This window comes from Ruditapes philippinarum, unplaced genomic scaffold (genome assembly GCF_026571515.1).
Source record: "Ruditapes philippinarum isolate M1 unplaced genomic scaffold, ASM2657151v2 ctg32_1_1_1_1, whole genome shotgun sequence".
Lineage (NCBI taxonomy): Eukaryota > Metazoa > Mollusca > Bivalvia > Venerida > Veneridae > Ruditapes > Ruditapes philippinarum.
Window position 1 is genome coordinate 1,102,501 of NW_026860502.1, and position 22,723 is coordinate 1,125,223.

The following is a 22,723-nucleotide window of genomic DNA, read 5'->3' on the forward strand; positions in this document are numbered from 1 at the left end:
TGATATGCCTGTCATTACACGGTCGCCAGTAAGCACAATGAAAGGAAAATAATATATTACAATAATAATAATAATGTGAAAAAAATATGGAACGCTTCACGAATTTGCGTGTCATCCTTGCGCAGGCGACAAGCTGATCTTCGAGGTAAAAAGTCCAAGAAACTTGGAACAATCCAATCATCTCATTGGTCAAACGTTCCATGTTTCGATCCAAGAGTTCCATCTTTCCCATGTTTTTAACCAATCATTTAACACCTCCAACTACACCACGTGACCACTTCTCCCAGCATCATTTTCAGTCCCAAGTATCCGCCATCTTGAATTCTACACAGAATGTCTCGGATTATATTTTTGGCGCAATCAACATAATTAACTCAATTCGACATACTTCATCAATTATCGATTCTCAGATATAGGTTTGTCTTTTCATATCGACCGTCTCAAGTACCTGCTTTTGCCTTATAAGGCCGTTACATGTCTCAAACCGACGCTCAATTTTCCCGCTATATTCCATGTTTTACTTCATCTAGGTCAAATCGGCAATATTTTCAAACCATTCAAAATCACTTGTTCAGTGAATTTTTATATTGTTTCTGCTTTTATTCATTGTGATATAATTATATTAAACGTCTGCAAGGATTTATTTACTTATATACGGATTATTATACTGGAAATTGGAATTTGCAAATAATTCCGCGAAAACTGTTGACATTTTGCAGTTTTATTTCAAAGTAAGTTTATTTTCCATTTCTTGTGCAATTTGCTATACTTGTAGTATAATTATGTTAAAATAAATAGAAATTTAATAGCTCGTGTGTCATATACTGCTGGAATAGGCCTGTGCAGGAAAATCGAAAGTGAAAGTAGAATTAAAGCACTAAGACATATTTATTGATAAATAACTCCTCTATTGTTTAAGTGTGTAAAATATCTGGTCAAATTATACCGGATTATATCATCAATTTATGCATTACATCTATGTGTGATCCTGAAAATTCACACTAAATCATCTATTGGCAGGTTTGAATATGAACAAGGTACCTAGAGTAAATATGACAGGCACTGGGGAGGTCATCTTCAAGTGTTCAAACATGGCCAAGGGGTTGCTGAAGAGTTCCATGAGAGAGGGTGCCTACCCCGACACACCACTAGGAGACACCAAAAAGCAACTAAAGGTAATTATTACTTTATTCATATAGTAACAGACAAACTGTATGTGTTATTGTTTTCCTTTAGATTTCAGCCCCCACTATATTTTTTTTATGTCAACAATAAATAAAACTCACCACAGTCAGAGTGTGATGACAATGATATTTTCCTTATTTGGTCATACTTTTAGTAAAAAGCTCCTTCCGGAATTATGTTTTGCAAAATATGCATGTTTTTTAGTTATTTTGATGGATTATACTCTCTGTGAGAGTTAATGAAGGTGATTTCTGGTTTAATTCAGATCTACTTGGAAAGTTTCCCAGCTGGAAGGCGTGCATTGCAACAAAAATGCAGAGCATTAGAGGAAAGACATGCTTCAAAGTTAAAGAAGAATTCTCCAGTAAAGAAAAACAGCCAAATTACTTGATAGTAACCTGCCACCTCACATTGTAGCTAAACGCTTGTCTAAGATAGCTATTCCATCTAAAGTCAAAACAAATGTTTCTGCTACATCAGGTAAATAACAAATTAATACCGGTATGTGAAATATTATTGAAATGTGCAATTGTGTTCATCTCTATAGCATTTAAATTTTTTTTACTGATATGTTGTGTACAGTTTCAGTCGCTGTGAAATATCTTCCTCGCCATCTTCTGACATTGAAGATGATGAACTAGTTGATATCGGTAAGTCAATGGAGTCGACACTGGATCTCAAACAGTCAACATCGGAAAAGGACCAAAAGTGTACTCAGCCATTGTCATCTCCTCTTAAAGAACCGGTAACTGTAAAGACGTTGTCTCAGCTGAGGTCAAATATTTCAGTGCAGCCAGGTATGTATATGTTTTATACTGTATTTTCTTTTGCGTTTACTCTTATTAAGAAAGATTTTGTCCGGATGCTTTCCAGTTATTGATTTTAATTGTAAATAAACATTCTATGGCACAATATCATTTCTTCGGTAGACTGACCGACTGAATCAGTATGTTAATTAAATGATTTGAGCTATTCCCTAGTGGAAAGATAATTAAAAGCTGCTAATGGTAATATATGTTGATTAAAAATTGATTCTTTTAATTATTATTAGGGATGCAGACAATGCTAATTTGAATGGTAAGCATGTGGTGTTGGGTGTTGTAGCATATCTTGTAGTCTAGCAGAAAATATATATATTATCTTTTCTTTATTGTGTATCGCCTTTACTTTCTTATATAATTATGCTTTACTGTTGACGTGCACTCACCCCTATGTTATGTTACCTATATTAATGTATGTTTGATGTTAAATTATTTTAAACGATATAAGTACAAAAACTGTTTAACAATGATTTCTATGATGCGAAATGTTATTTATATATATATTCTAAAAGTTGTCATCATTATATGAGCCGCGTCATGACAAAACCAACAATATGGGTTTGCGACCAGCATGGATCCAGACCAGCCTGCGCATCCGCGCAGTCTGATCAGGACCCATGCTGTTCCCTTACAAACCCTATAACAAGTAGAGAAACTGATAGCGAACAGCATGGATCCTGATCAGATTGCGCGGATTTGCAGGCTGGTCTGGATCCATGCTGGTCGCAAACCCATTTTGTTGGTTTTGTCGTGACACGGCTCATATATGTTTTTACAGATATTATGCGTGTGACATGAGGGTAATTACAATGTTGCTGCAGCGTGGACTCAGGAACAGTCCCACTAAGCTTCAGAGGAAAATGGAAGGACAACATAGTGAGACCTGGCTTCAGAAGTCGATTCACTACCTGTCTGCTTGTGAGGCCTATAGGAATGCCATCTCTAAGGGTTTGATCTCCACTGCCTACTTTGGTGAGCCACCGCCACAGCCTCCGACACCAAAGTATGCCTGGTATCAGCTTGTTTACTGTCAGAACGTGTTGTTGAGAGCTGATGAAGTTAAGGCGGCCATCACTTCCACCTTTGGTGATGTTCTAAAGATGGATTCTACCAAAAAGGTATTTTTTTTAATAATATATACATTCATAGTACAGATAAAACATCAATGTAATTATGAAATGTGAATGATTCCTTTATTTATTGTAAAAATGCAAAAAACAGTTATTCCATTATATTTGGCTATTTAATAGTATTTATTTCCACTTTCAAATTGACAAATTTCTTCTAATGAAGGGAAGAAGTGAATTCATTTTATATATCATCTTCTATGTGTTAAAGGCAGGGCAATTAATTAGATTCAACTTGTTTGTAGAAATATTCTCTCCTGGTAGTTTTAATGTAGAACATTTCTCTTTGGAGAAAAGGTCTGGGTTCAAGTCCCAGCTAGGAGTACATTTGTATATTTATTTTCTACAAACATTCAAAATTGTTCTGTCACTGCCTTTTGACCAAGAATAAACTACTAAAATGAATTCAAATGAAATACAGACACTATTTAGACCATTATTCCACTTATGTCTCCATTTAATCATTTCTATATATGTGATTGTAATTTTTGATATTATTCTGGCATTGTATAACATGTTATTGTTTTTTTCTTTCTTGATCGTAAAGCAGACATATTAAATGTGATAATTTAACAATTTTTTACAGTTAGAAACTTTTAGTAGCTATTAATAGAGGACAGCTTATTTGGTAAATTTGGAAAAAACTCATTTAATTTAGATAAAGTATTTTGGAGGTTTTTGTCAATATTTGGCCAAAATTTTTAGTCCACTATTTGAAACAATTTATTGCAAACATATTCCCCAAATTTCATTAAAATCGGCCCATAAATGACAAAGTTGTATTCAATTTTTACAGGCCACCCTCGAGAATTTGGTCATTTTTGGGCCATTTCAGTCTAATAGTTTCTTATAGCTAAATTGCTAACGAATAGGCGAGATGGAATCGTTATGGGCCCTTAATGGTCGTAGTAAGGGGCCAGGTTCGAATCTTTTTTTCGCCTCCCCTACCCTTCCTTTTTTGCCTTTTTTGCGTTTTTTAAACTTGGAACCGAAACCTCGAAGATTGCGTGCCCTCCTTTAATGTTAAGGTCAATTTAGTTTAATATTCACTTTTAAATAGCTATTTAGTAGACTTAGTTGACACGTCTGCGTATTAACCGCATATATATTTCATCATCCTCATCAAGAGATCAAATAGGCAGCATGCATCGCATTCAATAGACGGCGTGTAAACGTCACAGATTCGTCAGTGCACTAGCTTAACACCAATAAAATGTCATTTTTCGGTAAGTTTAAGCCTATAAGATGCTGAGTGCCACATTTTAGCTACATAGAAAAGACGGACTGAAATATTGCTTAGAGGATGCAAACTTCACGTGAATACTATTAACCCGCTCACTAGTCAATATAGTGGCCATATATTAATGTCTGAAAAACGACAATCAGACCAACTCTGGTTTCACTTCAATGTCACGAAGTAAATCTTTCGCCTAAGTTAAAGATGGCAGCTATTGTTTTTAATTTACATTCAATATCGAAGAAGCATTTTAATGCAGGTGCAGTCGACCGGACAGTGAAGGTGACGGCAAGAGGGCTCAGCATGGTAGATCTTTTTAAGTTGTTGAGCGAAGCGGGAATTGCTGAGAAAGATGTTGAGTCGATTAGTACGGGTAGACCAGGAGATTATGGATACGTGTTGACCTTCTTCGAAGCTGGCAATGTCAACCTTCTTAGAGGTAAATCTCTTTATTATAATGGGAACCCAGTGCATTTAGTTGCACTGGGGAAGCAGATTGTAAAGTTACGTCTTCATTGGATGCCTATTTACATCAATGATGCAGTTATACACGAATTTCTGGGTAGTTATGGAAAAATTATTGACATAAAGAGATTGTCCTTTTTTAATAAAGGAGTGAAGATAGTTAATGGTATAAGGGAAGTTACTTTAGAAGTAACGGAGGTTGAGCGTCAGTCTATTCCCCATCTGCTTAAATTTGAGGATGGTCTGGCGATATTGATTACAATCTTTGGGAGACCTCCACTTTGCCTCAGATGTTCCCAAGTAGGGCATCTTCAAAGAAATTGTATTCACGGTTCATTTGCTAACGTTACAAAGAGAAATTTTCAGGAGAAGAGCACCCCGGCTAACCCAGATGTGACAGACATTGGGGAGAAAGGCGAGACAACTCCAAAGGATGTCACAAATAATGAAAAGGTACGGAATGAAGATGAGGAGGATGGTTCCAAGACGGACATTTCTGCGAATTTTGATAGTGATAGTGATATGGAAAACGACGACGAGGATGACGAACAAGAAGATGATATGGATCTTGAGACTAGGGGAGAAAAAAGAGAAATTGCAACAGGTGAGGATTCTTTTAGGAAGGTTTTTCCCCCGCAAAAACGCAGAGGATCTTGGGGTTCCCGGGAGTCATCGCCTAAGTCTGGCCGTGTTCCTCCGGTGACAACAAGTAATTCTTTTTCTGTGCTGGATGGTCTAACTCCGATAGACACACCAGATAATATTGTACAAAATGTTGCTTAAAACTATAAGTCATGGATTTTATAATCTTACGTATTTATACTACATGTATAAAGAAACTCAGTTATGTTTTTATTGTCATGTCGTTTGTAATAACATTTTTGTTACTTAAAAAAGCCGATAAATCTTATGTTTTAACTTTAACCTTTCATTTGAACCCTGACCTGGAGATAAACACGCTGTCTATCTATAATTTATTTCGCCGATATTTAGAGTTTAAATACACTCAGTTTATAAATTTTTCAACTCTGACCTTTTATATGAACTTTAAACTTTTACTGATAAACTGCCTATATAGCTTCCTTTTGTTTAATTTACTACACCGATATTTAAACTTTATATACACTCGCTATCGCTGTATTTGGCTTCAAAAATCTATATTATATTTGTTACCAGATAAAGTTTACGAGTTGCCGATACACTCAACTTTGAACTTTTATGTATGTATGAACTTTGAACTTATAGATGTAATTAGTGTACATACTTTACTTTGCTGTTCCGTGTTCTACCTTTTTCGAGTAAACTTAGATATACATGTCGTAGTCATTACACACATTGATAGTCGTTTACTTTTTGCTTTATTTTTAACCTTTTACAATTATGGCTAATTTAAATATATATTCTATAAATATAAATGGATTTAAATCGAAAGAAAGACAAATGTATGTAAAAGATTTTATATCAAGTAACAAAGTCGATGTTTTATGTATTCAAGAAACTTTCATAGATTCATTTTATAACGCTAAATTATGTGAAGAAAACATAGGGTTTAATAATAGAATTTTGTGGAGTTATGGTTTTAAAAGAAGAAATGGAGTTGCAATTATTTTAGTAAATTCTTTTTTAAAATGTGAAAAGTTTGAGACTGATTTTGATGGTAGATTTATATACGCAGACATAAATTATTTTGACACGTCATTTCGAATTTTTAATATTTATTCTCCTACCGATGAATCGGAACGAAATATATTTTTTGAATCTCTAAAATTTCATTTAGTAACGTCTAAACACTTAATTTTATTAGGGGACATGAATTTTGTTTTTGATACCAAATTGGATAAAATTGGGGGTAATTTAGATAAAGGTCAACGTGGGTCAAAGGTTTTTTCAACAGTTATTAATGAATTCAAATTAGTAGATTGTTACAGAAAATGTTTCCCTAAAAAAAGGGCAATTACTTGGTACAGAAAATGTTTTAATGGTTTTGTTGGATGTAGATTAGATAGAATATATATAAGTTCCCTTCTTCTTAATAATGTAAAAGAATGTGATATATTACCGTGCACTTTATCTGATCATGATTTTATATATTTACAACTTAATACAAATAACATTATTTCTTTTGGTAAATCTTACTGGAAATTTAATAATTCTATTTTGGACGATGAGGACTTTATGTTTGGTTTTGAATATTTTTGGCATATTATATCTAGAACTAATGAAATTACTGTTGATTGGTGGGATGATATGAAACTAAAAATAAAAGAATTTTGTATTGATTATTCTAAACATAAAAATAAAGAACTGTATACTAGACTTAAAAAATTTCGAAAAACATATCAAAACTTAGAGAATATTGAGGAAAAACAAAATTTACTTTTAAAAATAAAGCAAATTTAGAGTGAAATGTTAGTGGGATCTAAATTAAGAAGTAAAGTTAAAATGATGAATTGTAATGAAAATCCTACATCTTATTTCTGTAGCCTTGAACAAAAACACAATTTTGATAAAAGTATTTATAAATATTGAAAGTAATGGTATTTCTTTATGATAATACAGATGATATTTTAAATAGTTTTCGAGAATTTTATATGAATTTATACTCCTCTGAACCTATTGATGAGGAGTTATGTCCCTTATTCCATAATGATTTACCACAGGTAAGTAGTGATGACAATACATTTTTATCTAGGCCTATTACAAAAGAAGAAATTTTGAAAACTCTTAAAGAAATGGACCATACGCACTCGCCTGGCAGTGATGGGTTATCGTCCTTTTTTTATATTAAATTTTTTCATTTATTTGGTGACATTTTTGTTCGTTTATTTGATACCATATATGAATCGGGTGAAATGACTTCTTCTCAAAAATTATCATACATTACTCTTTTATGTAAAGATAAAAATAACCCTTCGAATATGAAAAATTATAGACCCATATCCCTTTTAAATGTTGATAGGAAAATAGTATCTAAATTGTTAGCTAATCGTATTTCTTTAGTTATGCCTAAAATAGTTGGTATTTATCAAACCTGTTCAATTAAAGGTCGTTCTATTTTCGATAATGTTCATTTAATTAGAAATATTTTTGATTATGTAGAGCAAAAACAGTTGTCTGCTTGTTTTATAAATCTTGATCAGGAAAAAGCTTTTGACCGTGTTTCGTGGGATTATATGTTTAAAACTTTAAAAGCGTTTGGTTTTAGTGATATAATTATCAATTGGATACGTACCTTGTATAATGATATTGAATCTTCTGTAATTGTTAATAACCATATATCTATTCCATTTAAGTTGTCGAGATCAATTAGACAAGGGTGTTCGTTATCTCCTCTTTTGTATGTTCTATGTATTGAGCCCTTCGCCCTTAAAGTTCAAAATGATAACAACATTAAAGGTGTTATTGTTCCTGGAGGATCCTATGAATGTAAAATGTCTTTATATGCAGATGACTATACGGCTGTTTTAACTGATAATAAATCTATGCGTCTTTTCTTTGAAACCGTTAAATTATACGAAAGAATTTCTGGGTCTAAAATTAATTACAGAAAATCGAACGGCATGTATTTAGGGAAATGGAAAAAATAGGTCGGATCATCCTTTTGGCATATCATGGGTACAACATAATAAGTTATTAGGTTATAAATTTGGTTACAATTTAAGTGATGATGATATTTGGTACAATATATATATGAAGTTTTCTAAAGTTTTAAATATGCACACCAATAAAAACATTTCTTATAAAGGTAAAAGTACTGTTATAAACTCGTTAGCATTTTCTAATATTCTTTATTATTTAATGGCTGGTGTAATTCCAGATCATTACATTACTATTTTTCAAAAAACTGTTTTTAGATTTCTGTGGAGCTCATTTTTTGAACCTATTTCAAGAAAAACGTTATATTTACCTTATCGAGAGGTGGTCTCAATATTCCTAACATTAAACTTAAATGGTATTCTTTGTTAATTACTCATTGTCAGAAAATTATTAATAACCATGATGCAGTCTGGTGTTTTTTCGCAAAATATTGGATAGGTTTAGATCTCAGGGCCTTTAATAGTGATTTAGCTAAAAATAACTATCCTAAAAGTGAATTTGTTCCTATCTTTTATCAACATTGTATGAAAGCGTTTAAATTTCTTTTGAATATCTTTCCGAATATTTCATTTGACGTTAAATTTCCTTCTAGTGTTATATACAGATTTTTATTAGATAAAGATAGTGTTGTTAAATGTATTAGAAATTTTCCAAGTATTAACTTCAAAAATGTTTTTAAAAACATTCACTCTAATGCAGTTGATCCATGTCACAGAAATATTTGTTTTAAAATGGCTCATGATGCGGTAACAGTAAATTATAAATCTTTCGTAAAATCTGTATCGAAAACCAAATATTGCTTCTTTTGCAAACAAATTGAAACTACATCCCATTTATTCATAGAATGTAACTTCTTTCGTCCAATTAATATGGTTGTTTTGTATCTGTTAAAGCTTATTAGACCTTTCTATATTAAACGAACTTCGTAAACAGACTTCGTAATACGGAATAAATTGGGGATTTTCTCAAAACATAAATGATAAAAAAAATAAACTAAAACTGTAATACATCGGGTTTTTACATGTATATTGCTAGTTATAGTATTTCTATCAACCATCAACAAATTAAAAATGGATACAATGTTACCATAATTCATATAAAGACCCAATAAAAACAAACAAACATATACTTTATTGTAGTGTTAATTTTTCAACCAATGACCAAAAAGCGATGTTTTCATGATATACTAGTAAGTGTTGGTACATGGTGTGGAAGCAGGACTAAACGTAAATGTCATCATATGTATAATATGTAGTATATAACGCTTAAGATGGAATTTAACGAAATTTCGAGTGTAAGAATTAAACAAAGGTCGCCATCTGAATTCACAATAAAGCGTGGAAGTGACAGTATCAAGAATAGAATTGTTGTTGTGGCTTATCCATTGGTCGTAATAATTCGTGTGATGTTCCATCTTTTGCACCAAATGGGGGATACAGTTTATCCCAGTCACCACGTTTACTAAACCATTTATCTATTGTTGGCCAAGTAATGTAACTAACAAATATTGTATAGAATGCACGAATAAATGTACGAATTTCAACATGTCCATACGCGGTGCACACATTGACTATGGTGGCAAGTGTTACAATTAAGGGTTGGGTAACAACATATCCATAATAAACAATAAAGTTATATTTACTGTAGACAGTTTGTGGCAACTGTAATTCCTACGTTTATATATGTTAAATATCTATTAATGTAAATGATGCTTTACAAGTTAGACTATAGATATTGTACATATTTTTTTGAGAAAATTTCGGAATATATAATCGAATCATTTGAAAATAAACGGTTGCGAACATCTAGTACAGAATGTAGAGGTGGCATCATTACGGCAACTAAACATGACCGTGCATGGCTGATATATTCTGAAGCATATTGCAGGGATTGAACTAAAGCTGCAGGAAGTGATACTAAAAGTAGGCTTCGCCAGCTAGAGTTCATTCTGAAAATCTAAATACAATGCAAACAGTATAGTGTTGCAGAGAAAAGTTGCACAATTGTTGTCAAACATAACAAGAATTTTAACAACACACGTATAATAGCAATGGACAGGTTTTTACACTCTAGGGTATTATTGTAAGAAAGTCGGCAACATTTGAGGACCTAGGGTTAAAAGTTGCACGTCTCCAGATGAGCCAAAATATTTCTAGAAAATCAATATTGAGAAAAATGGACTAAACTTTTAAGAAAGGTAAAAACATTCAAGATCCAAGTTATATTTTACATGTTACACTGATTTTGCAGTATTAAAAGGGCTGCTTTTGCATATGTTGACCACATTTTGGTTATTTTCGTGGATTATAAGTACCAATTGCAATATGTAAATTACTTTATATGTTCATCTCACATTAATTTACTTTTAAATACATTTCCAATTTTTTTATGAAAATTAACATGAATCTGGTGGCGTGCTATTTTAGTGTTAGCCGGTATAGCATATGTACTATTATTGCGTAATTCTAACGCTCAAGAATTTCGTGCAATTTCACACTGAAGAGTTACTACATTTTATACTTACTTTAGTAACAAATTTACACAAATATACATACGAAGATGATGTTAGGGAAAGTAATAGAGCTCCACAGCCCGCAGACGATCTACGTCAGAAAGAATTACAGGTTGACAACAATAACGATAAGAGAGCAGTTCAAGACCAAGTTCAACACCCAGTGCCGGCTGTTTCGAATGCTGTGGCAGGTGAACGTAATCGGCCGGCTCATCGCAGGGGGAATGGCGTTCCCTTGTAAATCAAATATGAGAAAATCAGGCTCTCTACCGGAACCCCCCCCCCTTTCAAAAAAAATCCAAAAGTACTCTGTGAACTTTGCGTCAGCAGTGACAGCAGTGATGACATTTATCTATAGCCCTCCTTTCACAACACTCAAAATTTAATGGCATGTTGGACTTTGGTTGAAAAATTAGCACTACAATAAAGTCTATGAATTAAGAAACTTGTTTTACTTCTTCTTTTTTTGTCTTTATATAAATTATGGTTATATTGGCTCCATCTTTTATATGTTGATATGTTGAAATCGCTGCATCACAGTTTTAGCGTACTGCTCATTTTACCTTATTTCCGCGCATTTATGTTTTGAGAAAATCCCCCAAATTATTCCGTATTAAGAAGTACGTTTACGAAGTCCGTTTAAGATAGAAAGGTCTATTAGTAATAATAAATTAACATTTTCAGAAAAAACTTTCCGCTTTTTTGATTTACCTTATCTAAGTAAAGAACTAACTTATACGTGTATGGTTATTCTCTCAATTTCAAGGCATGTTATTTGGTTCTTTAGATCTCAAAAAGTGTATAATAAGAGAAGTGCAACTAAACGAGTTACTTTGGATAAATTTTTCTCATTGTTAAGATTAAGAATTATCTTAGATTTTAAAAGATTGTCGTCTTTAGATTTTATTAATTGTTGGAGTCAACATGATATTTGCACTTTAAACGCGGATGATGTATCTTTTAACAAAAACCTATATACTGAGCACTATACTAAATTTCTGTAAAACATATATTTCAGTCTATTATTGTATATATTTCAGGTGTATAATTGGGTAGTATAACGGAACAGTACTTTGTTTTTTCATATATAGTTGGTATGTATATATTTTGTATCATACATGAGTCTTTTCCATTTCAATCACTTTTCATGAATTAATGTAACCCAGTTTCGGGAATCATTGCTTCATTTCAATCATTATAAGATCATTATCAAACACAAGTCATATTTTATGTAATCCAGTCTGGAATCATTGTTTCATTTCACGCATTTAGAATCATATATTTTATTTCTTGAATGCAGTATATTTAGTCTGTTTGTTTCGTTTCAGGTTAAAGAACAGTGTCTTTTTATGTGGAAATTATGTCTTCTTTATTAAGATTGGAGTTTGTTTAAAACGGAAAACTACATGAACTATGTGAATCAGTAATTTATTTTTGATTTTGATTCTTATCACTTTGTTTTGATAAAGATGTTTTTAGATTTTAAAATCTCCTGTTCATTTTCGCAATTTCCCGGGATGAATGTTTTTGTTCCGACATACTTCGCGGGGTGTTGCGATCATGTTACCGGAGTTTCTTTTTCAAAAAATACATAAACAACTCCAATAGATCTTTCTGTGTTTTATTGTAAACATGACCATTAATTAATTATTAATTTATATATTTGTATTGTTTTCTCGCACAAGTGTTTATTATCACTATGGACTATGAACATTTCGATCATCATGGACATTGGAAACATCATGGACTATGAACTTTCAGTGAATTGTGTGAACATTTAGTGAATTGTGTGAACATTTAGTGAATTACTTTTTATGATAAGTGCGAGCGCGTTAAGTGTTTAATATTAATTCTCTTATAAATGGTCATGTCCCCTTGTGCTTTACACATGGGGTTTTTATTTGTACATATATATATGAAATAAAATTTTATGAAAAACAAAAAAAAATTTACTAAAGATTTCCGTGCAGTGGAACAAACAATGAGTCTATAGACTTATTTCTGATGTCCCTGTAATAAGGGATTAATAAATTACATCTAGACCATTATCAGTGTTGAACTGAATAGCAAAATGGCATAATTATCACTAGAGTACTGTTGTAGAAATTACGTCTGTTTCTGTCTGGTTTGTTTATGTAATCACATGTGGTGTGCTTTATATGCCTATTCATACATTAACTAATCCGCTAATATAGCATGGCATTTATCTTCACTTTCTTTCAGGTGTATGCTAAAGAGAATGCCGACTGCTCGCAGAGTTGCCTGAGTTGATATGCCTGTCATTACACGGTCGCCAGTAAGCACAATGAAAGGAAAATAATATATTACAATAATAATAAGGTGAAAAAAATATGGAACGCTTCACGAATTTGCGTGTCATCCTTGCGCAGGCGACAAGCTGATCTTCGAGGTAAAAAGTCCAAGAAACTTGGAACAATCCACTCATCTCATTGGTCAAACGTTCCATGTTTCGATCCAAGAGTTCCATCTTTCCCATGTTTTTAACCAATCGCTAAACACCTCCAACTTCACCACGTGACCACTTCTCCAAGCATCATTTTCAGTCTCAAGTTTCCGCCATCTTGAATTCTACACAGAATGACTCGGATTATATTTTTGGCGCAATCAACATAATTAACTCAATTTGACATACTTCATCAATTATCGATTCTCCGATATAGGTTTGTCTTTTCATATCGACCGTCTCAAGTACCTGCTTTTGCCTTATAAGGCCGTTACATGTCTCAAACCGACGCTCAATTTTCCCGCTATATTCCATGTTTTTCTTCATCTAGGTCAAATCGGCAATATTTTCAAACCATTCAAAATCACTTGTTCAGTGCATTTTTATATTGTTTCTGCTTTTATTCATTGTGATATAATTATATTAAACGTCTGCAAGGATTTATTTACTTATATACGGATTATTATACTGGAAATTGGAATTTGCAAATAATTCCGCGAAAACTGTTGACATTTTGCAGTTTTATTTCAAAGTAAGTTCATTTCCATTTCTTGTGCAATTTGCTATACTTGTAGTATAATTATATGTTAAAATAAATAAAAAATTAATAGCTCGTGTGTCATAAACTGCTGGAATAGGCCTGTGCAGGAAAATCGAAAGTGAAAGTAGAATTAAAGCACTAAGACATATTTATTGATAAATAACTCCTCTACAGTATTGTTTAAGTGTGTAAAATATCTGGTCAAATTATACCGGATTATATCATCAATTTATGCATTACATCTATGTGTGATCCTGAAAATTCACACTAAATCATCTATTGGCAGGTTTGAATATGAACAAGGTACCTAGAGTAAATATGACAGGCACTGGGGAGGTCATCTTCAAGTGTTCAAACACGGCCAAGGGGGTTGCTGAAGCTATCGCGAAACGCTCAAGACCAACTGCCCTATGCCAGGAAGAGGTACACAACAATGCTGTCCAGGAGTTAAAGCAGCAAGGACTCAATGACCCAAGTTTATTTGACATAAGAGGTCAGTACAAGTTCCAACTTGGCAAGTATTGTGGACAAACTTTTCACTGGCTTGCGGAAAACGACATTGGTTATGTGACATTCATAGTGGCGAGTTCCATGAGAGAGGGCTCCTACCCTGACACACCACTAGGAGACACCAAAAAGCAACTAAAGGTAATTAATACTTTATTCATATAGTAACAGACAAACTATATGTGTTATTGTTTTCCTTTAGATTTCAGCCCCCACTATATGTCAACTATAAATTAAACTCATCACAGCCAGTGTGTGATGACAATGATATTTTCCTTATTTAGTCATACTTATAGTAAAAAGCTACTTCCGGAATTGTGTTTTGCAAAAAATATGCATGTTTTTTAGTTATTTTGATGGATTATACTCTCTGTGAGAGTTAATAAAGGTGATTTCTGGTTTAATTCAGATCTACTTGGAAAGTTTCCCAGCTGGAAGGCGTGCATTGCAGCAAAAATGCAGAGAATTAGAGGAAAGACATGCTTCAAAGTTAAAGAAGAAGATTTCTCCAGTAAAAACAGCCAAATTAGTGGATAGTAACCTGCCACCTCACATTGTAGCTAAACGCTTGTCAAAGATAGCTTCTCCATCTAAAGTCAAACCAAATGTTTCTGCTACATCAGGTAAATAACAAATTAATACCGGTATTTGAAATATTATTGAAATGTGCAATTGTTTACATTTTTATAGCATTTTGAAATTTTTTTTAATGATATGTTGTGTACATTTTCAGTCGCTGTGAAATCTTCCTCGCCATCTTCTGACATTGAAGATGCTGAACTGGTTGAAATCGGCAAGTCAATGGAGTCGACACTGGATCCCGAACAGTCAACATCCGAAAAGGACCAGAAGTGTACTCAGGCGTTGTCATCTCCTATTAAAGAACCGGTAACTGTAAAGACGTTGTCTCAGCTGAGGTCAAATATATCAGTGCAGCCAGGTATGTATATGTTTTATACTGTATTTTCTTTTGCGTTTACTCTTATTAAGAAAGATTTTGTCCGGATGCTTTCCAGTTATTGATTTTAATTGTAAATAAACATTCTATCGCACAATATCATTTCTTCGGTAGACTGACCGACTGAATTAGTATGTTAGTTAAATGATTTGAGCTATTCCCTAGTTGAAAGATAATTAAAATCTGCTAATGGTAATATATGTTGATTAAAAATTGATTCTTTTAATTATTATTAGGGATGCAGACAATGCTAATTTGAATGGTAAGCATGTGGTGTTGGGTGTTGTAGCATCTCTTGTAGTCTAGCAGAAAATATATATATTTTCTTTTCTTTATTGTGTATTGCCTTTACTTTCTTATATAATTATGCTTTACTGTTGACATGCACTCACCCCTATGTTATATCCATTATATCTGATATTCTACATATTAATACCTTTAGCTCACTGATAATTTTAACACAAAGATTTTAAGATGTTGTAAACTAACAAACAGCCATACTAATCATTGATATTTAACTGTGAGTTAAGATTATAACTTAAATTTTCCTGGAATGAAACCATTTTCATGTACAGATATCATTATTTATATCTTAAGGCATACCGCAAGGTGTTATATTACAGTTAATATTATTGCAAAAATATATAATAGTCTATATTTGAACAAACATATTTTATTTTGAGCATTTACATGATATTTCGTGATTTTAGAAAATCCCCTGCCTGATGGTTGGCGTGACACTTTGGCATCAGCAGACCATGCCTGGATTTCCAAGGCGCTGTTTAGGTACCCGGCTAAAAGTACGGCGGAGAAGAAGATTGAGCTAAAGACGGACAATCTTCAACTTTGGATGTATCTACCCAAGAGTAAGACAAGTTCTAGATATCTGTGACTATTACAATCTTGTTACAGAATATCTAGAGTGTCTTACTTGCGGAAAGAAGTATATTGGGTGGAGCCAGACTATCCTAAGCCAGCTTGATATTGGTCATCGCTACCAGTTCCCAGCCATTTTAACATACAGGTAAGATGAGCTTTTGATACATTTTTTTTAAGTAAGACCATTTTTACCTATATTGATGTATGTTTGATGTTAAATTATTAAACAATATTAATACAAAAACTGTTTAACAATGATTTCTATGATGCGAAATGTTATTTACATATATTGACTAAGAATTGTCATCATTATGTATGTTTTTTACAGATATGCGTGTGACATGAGGGTAATTACAATGTTGCTGCAGCGTGGACTCAGGAACAGTCCCACTAAGCTTCAGAGGAAAATGGAAGGACAACATAGTGAGACCTGGCTTCAGAAGTCGATTCACTACCTGTCTGCTTGTGAGGCCTATAGGAATGCCATCTCTAAGGGTTTGATCTCCACTGCCTACTTTGGTGAGCCACCGCCACAGCCTCCGACACCAAAGTATGCCTGGTATCAGCTTGTTTACTGTCAGAACGTGTTGTTGAGAGCTGATGAAGTTAAGGCGGCCATCACTTCCACCTTTGGTGATGTTCTAAAGATGGATTCTACCAAAAAGGTATTTTTTTTAATAATATATACATTCATAATACAGATAAAACAGTAATGTAATTATGAAATGTGAATGATTCCTTTATTTATTGTTTAGATAGAAATAAAATTGCAATTTATATCATGAAATTAACTCGATTTTAGGTAGCCCAGAAGTTGGCGGGCTTAAGTGCAAATACTGCAGCGTGGGCGACAAATGTTGGCAACGAAGATGGACAGGTATTGATATCGGTCATTACAGCTGGTGAGGGACATGGTGTTAAACCAATGGTGAATGGTCTGATCAGTCGCTATGCCAACGCAGGTCTTTCGCCACCAAAAGTGCTGTATGTAGACAGGGACTGTTGTGGGGAGAGCACCATCCACAAAATGTTTTCAGCATGGCCCGATCTTCAGGTACGTCTTGACATTTGGCATTTTATGCGGCGTTTCTCTTCCTGCTGTACCACGGATTCCCATCAGCTGTATGGCATCTTCATGTCACGACTGTCCAAGTGTATTTTTGAGTGGAGTTCGGAGGACCTCCAGCGCCTAAGAGATGCAAAGCGTTCCGAACTCCTTGCCAAGAATGTGCCTGTGAGAGACGACTCGGATGTCTTGCGGTATCTTTCAAAGAGGGAACTCGCTTTACATTGTCGTCGCCAGACACGTGGTGTAGAAGAGACCACGAGGCTCATAACATTGATTCTCCACTAAATGTGGAAAATTTGAAAAAATCTGTCCCTTGGGTATATTTCCGTGCTCTATAGTTGGAAACTACTTTTTGGTCTCTTTATTGCATCATAACATTTTCCTGTACGGAAAGAATTTATATAATGGTCTAGTTGCGTCGACATATACAAAATATTGACATGCAAATATGCTTTGTAAACCTTTTTCCCTCTGTCCCCAGTCCTGCTCCACTTTTTGCTTTTGGTTTTACTTTTTATTCACAAGGATTGAATAGTAAAAAGTATTTTAAATCATTAGATTTTAGATAAGATTTCCAGATAATCAAATTCTAATATTCAATATAAGTGAATTAAAAAAAAATATCTTGCCAGAAATCGTGTCCCTCAAACACGGAACAGATACGTTACCAAACTTCATAAAAAATTAAAAAATTATTCCATGATTAAACATCTTATTAATTGTTTGCGATCTTAACTGTAAAATGTCATATTACACCATGCAGAAGTTTATTTCACGATAACAGTTTTGCAAAAGCCGCAATAACTGCTCAAAGTCTAGGAAACGTGGAATATTAAGTTAAACAGATACGTTACCATTATTTCCCATTGAGTATCGTTTACCCAAATTATTGCATATAATTAGGGTAGCTTAGACTCGGAAGTCAAACATATTCTTCACAAAATTGCGTTATATCAAATAATCTGACAAATGTAAAGTGATAAATGATGGGTTTAATTTTTTGGCTAACAGATACGTTACCAACAGATACGTTACCGTTTTTTACTAATAGCTGCGTAATTGATGGTTTCGCGCGATTTTGAAATGATGTCATCTAAAATGACGTCATACCACGATGATATTTGCTTGGTGACGTTGTCATCGCCATTTTGTTTGCAAGTTGAAAAATATGAACTGACGAAAACATTGGATTCAAATTTCAATGGTAAGTTGATTTTTAACATTTCTTTTTAAGAAAATTATCTAAAAAAAAAAAAATTTAATTTGCTATTTTTGGTTCTGAAATAAATATTTGTTTATATTATTTTATGACATAGATTTTCTTAAATAAATAAATTGTAGAGGTATGTAAATTTCTCGGTAACGTATCTGTTTATCATAGTAACGTATCTGTTTAAAAATATATTTGAATTTTATTGAGCATAATTTTCAATATATAGTATTAAGTAGTAAACAAATGTATTTTTTATTATTATTACGTATATTTTTAGGCAATTTTGTATTTTTCATTACAGAAAAAATGGCAAAATCAAGGGCAGAAATACAGCGCCAATATAGAGAAAGAAAGAAACAGTTAAACAACAACTTTCTTGAAAATGAAAGAAAGCGACAAAAGCAATACAGGACGCCAGCAGCTTTCCTGAAACCTAAAGAAAGAAAGACGACAAATGAAGCCGAAAAAAGGTATTGTGCTAAATATAGGGCAAAGATAAAAGAAATGAAAACAAAATTGCAACGCAAAAGTCAAGAAAGTCCCGCCCAACTGCAATCATCTTATGTCAGCAATTCTACTAGCAATGAACATATGATTACCTGTAATGTTTCACAACAAAACATTACACGATCAAATAACACACCTGACGCAATGTTAGTGAAATTTGACTTTAACAGAAGGCAAAGTAGCAGTTCATCAAAGAAAAGGCGTAGAACAGCTTTAGTAGCAGCCAGATCTGAAGTGCAGACATTAAAACAAAACTATAATAAATTGCAAAAAGAAACATGGAAATACAAGAAACGTTGCCAACGAATGCTGGAAGTGAAAAATAAAATGATTGAAATAGATGAAGCCAAAAGAAGTGAAAATTTAACTCCTAAGAGCAAAGCACATAATGATATAAGAGAAGCAGGAATGACACCAAGGTCATTACCAAAATCTATTGTCAGAAAACTTGTAATGGGAAATGCAGTATGCGCCGAAATACAAGATGTTGTTCAGCAAAACCGGGAATAATCTAAACGTAGACTAATAAAGAAGGTATTTAGCGGCAGAATTGTGAAAAAGTACAGATGTTTGGATTTGCTTAAGAAGAAAACCGGAGTCAGTGTATGTGCTAAGAATTACAATGAGAAAAGGGTGGAATTTACTAAACGATTCAGAAATATGAAACAGAGGTGTCAGTTAAAGGAGAAAGTTGAATCTTTTTATGAAAGAGACGATGTTAGCCGCTGCATGCCAGGTAAACAGGATGTTACAAAAAGTAATAACGGCGAAAAGAAGCAAGTTCGTATCCTAAATGATTATCTGTCCAATCTGCACGAGAAATTTTGTGCTGAATCACCCGGTTCGAAGTGCTCACTGTCTCAGTTTTGTAAACTGCGACCTCGTCATGTTAAACTGACTTGTTTGATTTCGCGCAATACATGCCTCTGCACAACTCATCAAAACATGGCCTTGAAGTTAAAGTCATTGAGATCTGTTAACGTTAACATTAGTCCAAACCCTGAGGTTGTCAGCAAAGCCGTCAATGAAGGTCAAATGAAAACATTGCTATCCAGTATAACTGATGATGATGTTGAGTTTGAATCCTGGCAGAGAGTTCTATGCAAAGATGGGAAAAATCGTATGCGAATTGTAAAAACAACTGTTAAACGACAAGACTATATTGAATCTACAATGAAACAGTTTGAGTTATTTTTGCAGCATGTTGACCGAGTGCGCCATCAATACAGATCCGCTGCTGAACTAAAAGCAAAACTCCCAATTAATGAGGTGGTAGTGCAAATGGACTTTGCTGAAAACTTGGCTTGCCAGACAGCAGACGAAATACAGAGCGCATATTGGAACTGTACTAATGTAACTTTACACCCGGTTGTGGCGCACAGGAAATTAACAAATGGTATCATTGAGCACAGCAATTATGTTTTTGTATCTGACGTAAACCAACATAACTCTCGGGCCGTCGTGGCTATCATTCAAAAGTTGGTTCCCTTACTTAAGGCTAATTTACCAACACTGACAAAAATCCATTACTGGACGGACTCGCCGACATCACAATACCGCAACCGATATATATTTGATATATTGTGCCGACACGAGTCCATGTTTGGTATAAAGGCGGTGTGGAATTATTTTGAAAGTGGACACGGAAAGGGTCCTTGTGACGGAATTGGTGGCGCAGCAAAGCGACAAGCGTCAGATGCAATTAAGCAGGGAAAGGTTTCAATACAAGATGCTACTGAGTTCTTTGATTGGGCATCAACTCACGAGAAGAAAATTAAATATGTCTTTTACTCGCAAGAAGACTATGACACAGCTGACGCTTTGATAAAAGAGAGACATACAGGCCCGGTTTCGGGCACCATGAGATTACACGCCGTAGTACCTTCTGACAGCTATTCACTGTACACCCGTGAAGTGTCCCGTTACTGTCAACAGTGCTTGGGTGGTTCATTGTGTGATAGTTGGAGCAAACACCAACTGATAGAAATCGAACAAGCATCAAATGTCAAACAGTCAGGTATAATTTTGCATTTCATATGTTTTATAATAGCGATCATATCAAAATAATATAAAGAAATTTGAATAATTTATTTGGCTAGATTTTGTTAAAAAGGCATGCAGTTTCTTCTGTTTTATAAATATTATAATTCATCTTTACATACATACATTAAATATATATAAATGCATAACCTATAGTTTGTTTAAATGCATATCTGTTTTCTATTTTATTGCAATCTACTTAAAATTACTTTATAACATTTTAATACATTATAATACTTATAATATATTTGCAAATCTGACATGAAATAGGAAAATGTAAAATTAAATATGATAACATTAGCTGATGTTACGGTGATTTTCATGATTTGTTATGTCTTCTTTTAAACAGGCGAAATAATGCTTAATGACCCCGAAGCAGAACCAAAAACAAGTACCGAGGTGGAATCCTTAGAGCAAGATTTTGAAATAGGCACATTCGTCGCTGCAACTTACAATAAAAGGTGGTACATTGGAAATATTATGGATATGGACGACAGTGATGGTGAAGTTCACATAAGTTTCATGACTGAGAGTGTTGGTAAAACAGGCATAACTTATAAATGGCCAGAGCCCTGTGACGATCTTTGGGTTCCTAAGGAAAGTATAATTTGTAAAATAGCAGCTCCTTTAGCTGTCGGTAGATCGAAAAGAGCCTATGTACTTGATGAAAGTACAGTTCATCATATTAATGATAAGTTCAATAATAAATGAGGACAAAATACAAGTATCCAACAGATACGTTACCATTACACAAAATAACATTGTATTTGATGTTAAGGACTGAAATAGTTTGTTAAAAAATTTTGGTCGGCGATTTTATTGTTCAACATGTTCTTATAGTTATTGTTTCATGATTATAACGTTTAACAGAATTATATAGTTCTTTGAAAGTTTAAATCTAAATCTGCAAACAACAGATACGTTACTATTACTGTAAATAATATTTTTGAGTTTTGTTCAATTGAAAATTAATGTATTAGGCATTTTGTCAAGTTTTCATTTCTGTTTTAGCAATAAACGAGTTTCCTGTTTATATTTATGCTATTTTAAAAATGTGTTCTACATGGATTGGTTAAACAGATACGTTACAAAGATTTGATTTTCGTTTTCACTGTGTTGTAAACTTTTATATATCAGACTAAATCATTGTTATATTAAGTTACAATTCCTGTATGTTACGCTGATATTGTAACTGATTTACATTACATTTGTTAATAAGTATTATATTTAGAATATCCGAGTTTGATTAAAAAGTATAACATTTTTAGACACAAATTCACGCGATTGCTTATATCGAGATGGTTACTTGAAATTGCATAATTGTATATTATAATGTATGATATATTAGCGCTAAATTGTTAAAAGAATATTTGTAGATTGTTAAATCACGTATATTAAGGCTTATTTAATCTATCTAACCGCTCAAAGTCAGCAAATTATTGGTAACGTATCTGTTTAACACGGCACTTTAATTTTCGGTGACATAATTTCATTATAAATAACAAGGTTTTTTTGTGAAATGTTAGAAGAACCAGTATGCGTTTTATGTTATACATAAGTTGAACCTACGAAATAAAGTATCTAAGTCGCAATTTGCGGAG

General features: G+C 33.3%; 3 protein-coding genes, 1 long non-coding RNA gene and 2 pseudogenes across 4 annotated transcripts; 4 read left to right on the top strand and 2 right to left on the bottom strand.

Moving 5' to 3' along the window:
- Positions 1–80: 80 nt before the first annotated feature.
- Positions 81–177, bottom strand: LOC132760391 (U6 spliceosomal RNA; annotated as a pseudogene).
- Positions 178–4,624: 4,447 nt separating this feature from the next.
- On the top strand, positions 4,625–5,729 carry LOC132760384 (uncharacterized). Its single transcript, XM_060752370.1, has one exon. It carries the CDS (start codon positions 4,674–4,676, stop codon positions 5,616–5,618), a length of 945 nt encoding a protein of 314 aa, XP_060608353.1. The 5' UTR covers positions 4,625–4,673; the 3' UTR covers positions 5,619–5,729.
- Positions 5,730–11,605: 5,876 nt separating this feature from the next.
- LOC132760361 (uncharacterized) lies at positions 11,606–12,892 on the top strand. The gene is made up of 2 exons (XR_009629838.1): positions 11,606–12,038; positions 12,273–12,892. It is a non-coding gene; the product is annotated as an uncharacterized LOC132760361 (long non-coding RNA).
- Positions 12,893–13,289: 397 nt separating this feature from the next.
- Positions 13,290–13,377, bottom strand: LOC132760392 (U6 spliceosomal RNA; annotated as a pseudogene).
- Positions 13,333–16,688, top strand: LOC132760374 (uncharacterized). Its single transcript, XM_060752359.1, has 6 exons — positions 13,333–13,625; positions 14,236–14,597; positions 14,866–15,079; positions 15,190–15,396; positions 16,125–16,438; positions 16,622–16,688. Exons 2-5 carry the CDS (start codon positions 14,244–14,246, stop codon positions 16,304–16,306), a joined length of 957 nt encoding a protein of 318 aa, XP_060608342.1. The 5' UTR covers positions 13,333–13,625; positions 14,236–14,243; the 3' UTR covers positions 16,307–16,438; positions 16,622–16,688.
- Positions 16,689–19,742: 3,054 nt separating this feature from the next.
- Positions 19,743–21,833, top strand: LOC132760363 (uncharacterized). The gene is made up of 2 exons (XM_060752348.1): positions 19,743–21,099; positions 21,472–21,833. Exons 1-2 carry the CDS (start codon positions 19,743–19,745, stop codon positions 21,831–21,833), a joined length of 1,719 nt encoding a protein of 572 aa, XP_060608331.1.
- The last annotated feature ends 890 nt before the right edge of the window (positions 21,834–22,723 follow it).

Bases quoted from the DNA above. Each gene is read 5' to 3' on its own strand.
- LOC132760384 (XM_060752370.1), top strand. From the start codon at position 4,674: ATGGTAGATCTTTTTAAGTTGTTGAGCGAAGCGGGAATTGCTGAGAAA.
- LOC132760374 (XM_060752359.1), top strand. From the start codon at position 14,244: ATGAACAAGGTACCTAGAGTAAATATGACAGGCACTGGGGAGGTCATC. The intron at 14,598-14,865 runs GTAATTAATACT...GGTTTAATTCAG, and splicing joins ACACCAAAAAGCAACTAAAG to ATCTACTTGGAAAGTTTCCC. The intron at 15,397-16,124 runs GTATGTATATGT...TCGTGATTTTAG, and splicing joins AAATATATCAGTGCAGCCAG to AAAATCCCCTGCCTGATGGT.
- LOC132760363 (XM_060752348.1), top strand. From the start codon at position 19,743: ATGAAACAGAGGTGTCAGTTAAAGGAGAAAGTTGAATCTTTTTATGAA. The intron at 21,100-21,471 runs GTATAATTTTGC...TCTTTTAAACAG, and splicing joins ATCAAATGTCAAACAGTCAG to GCGAAATAATGCTTAATGAC.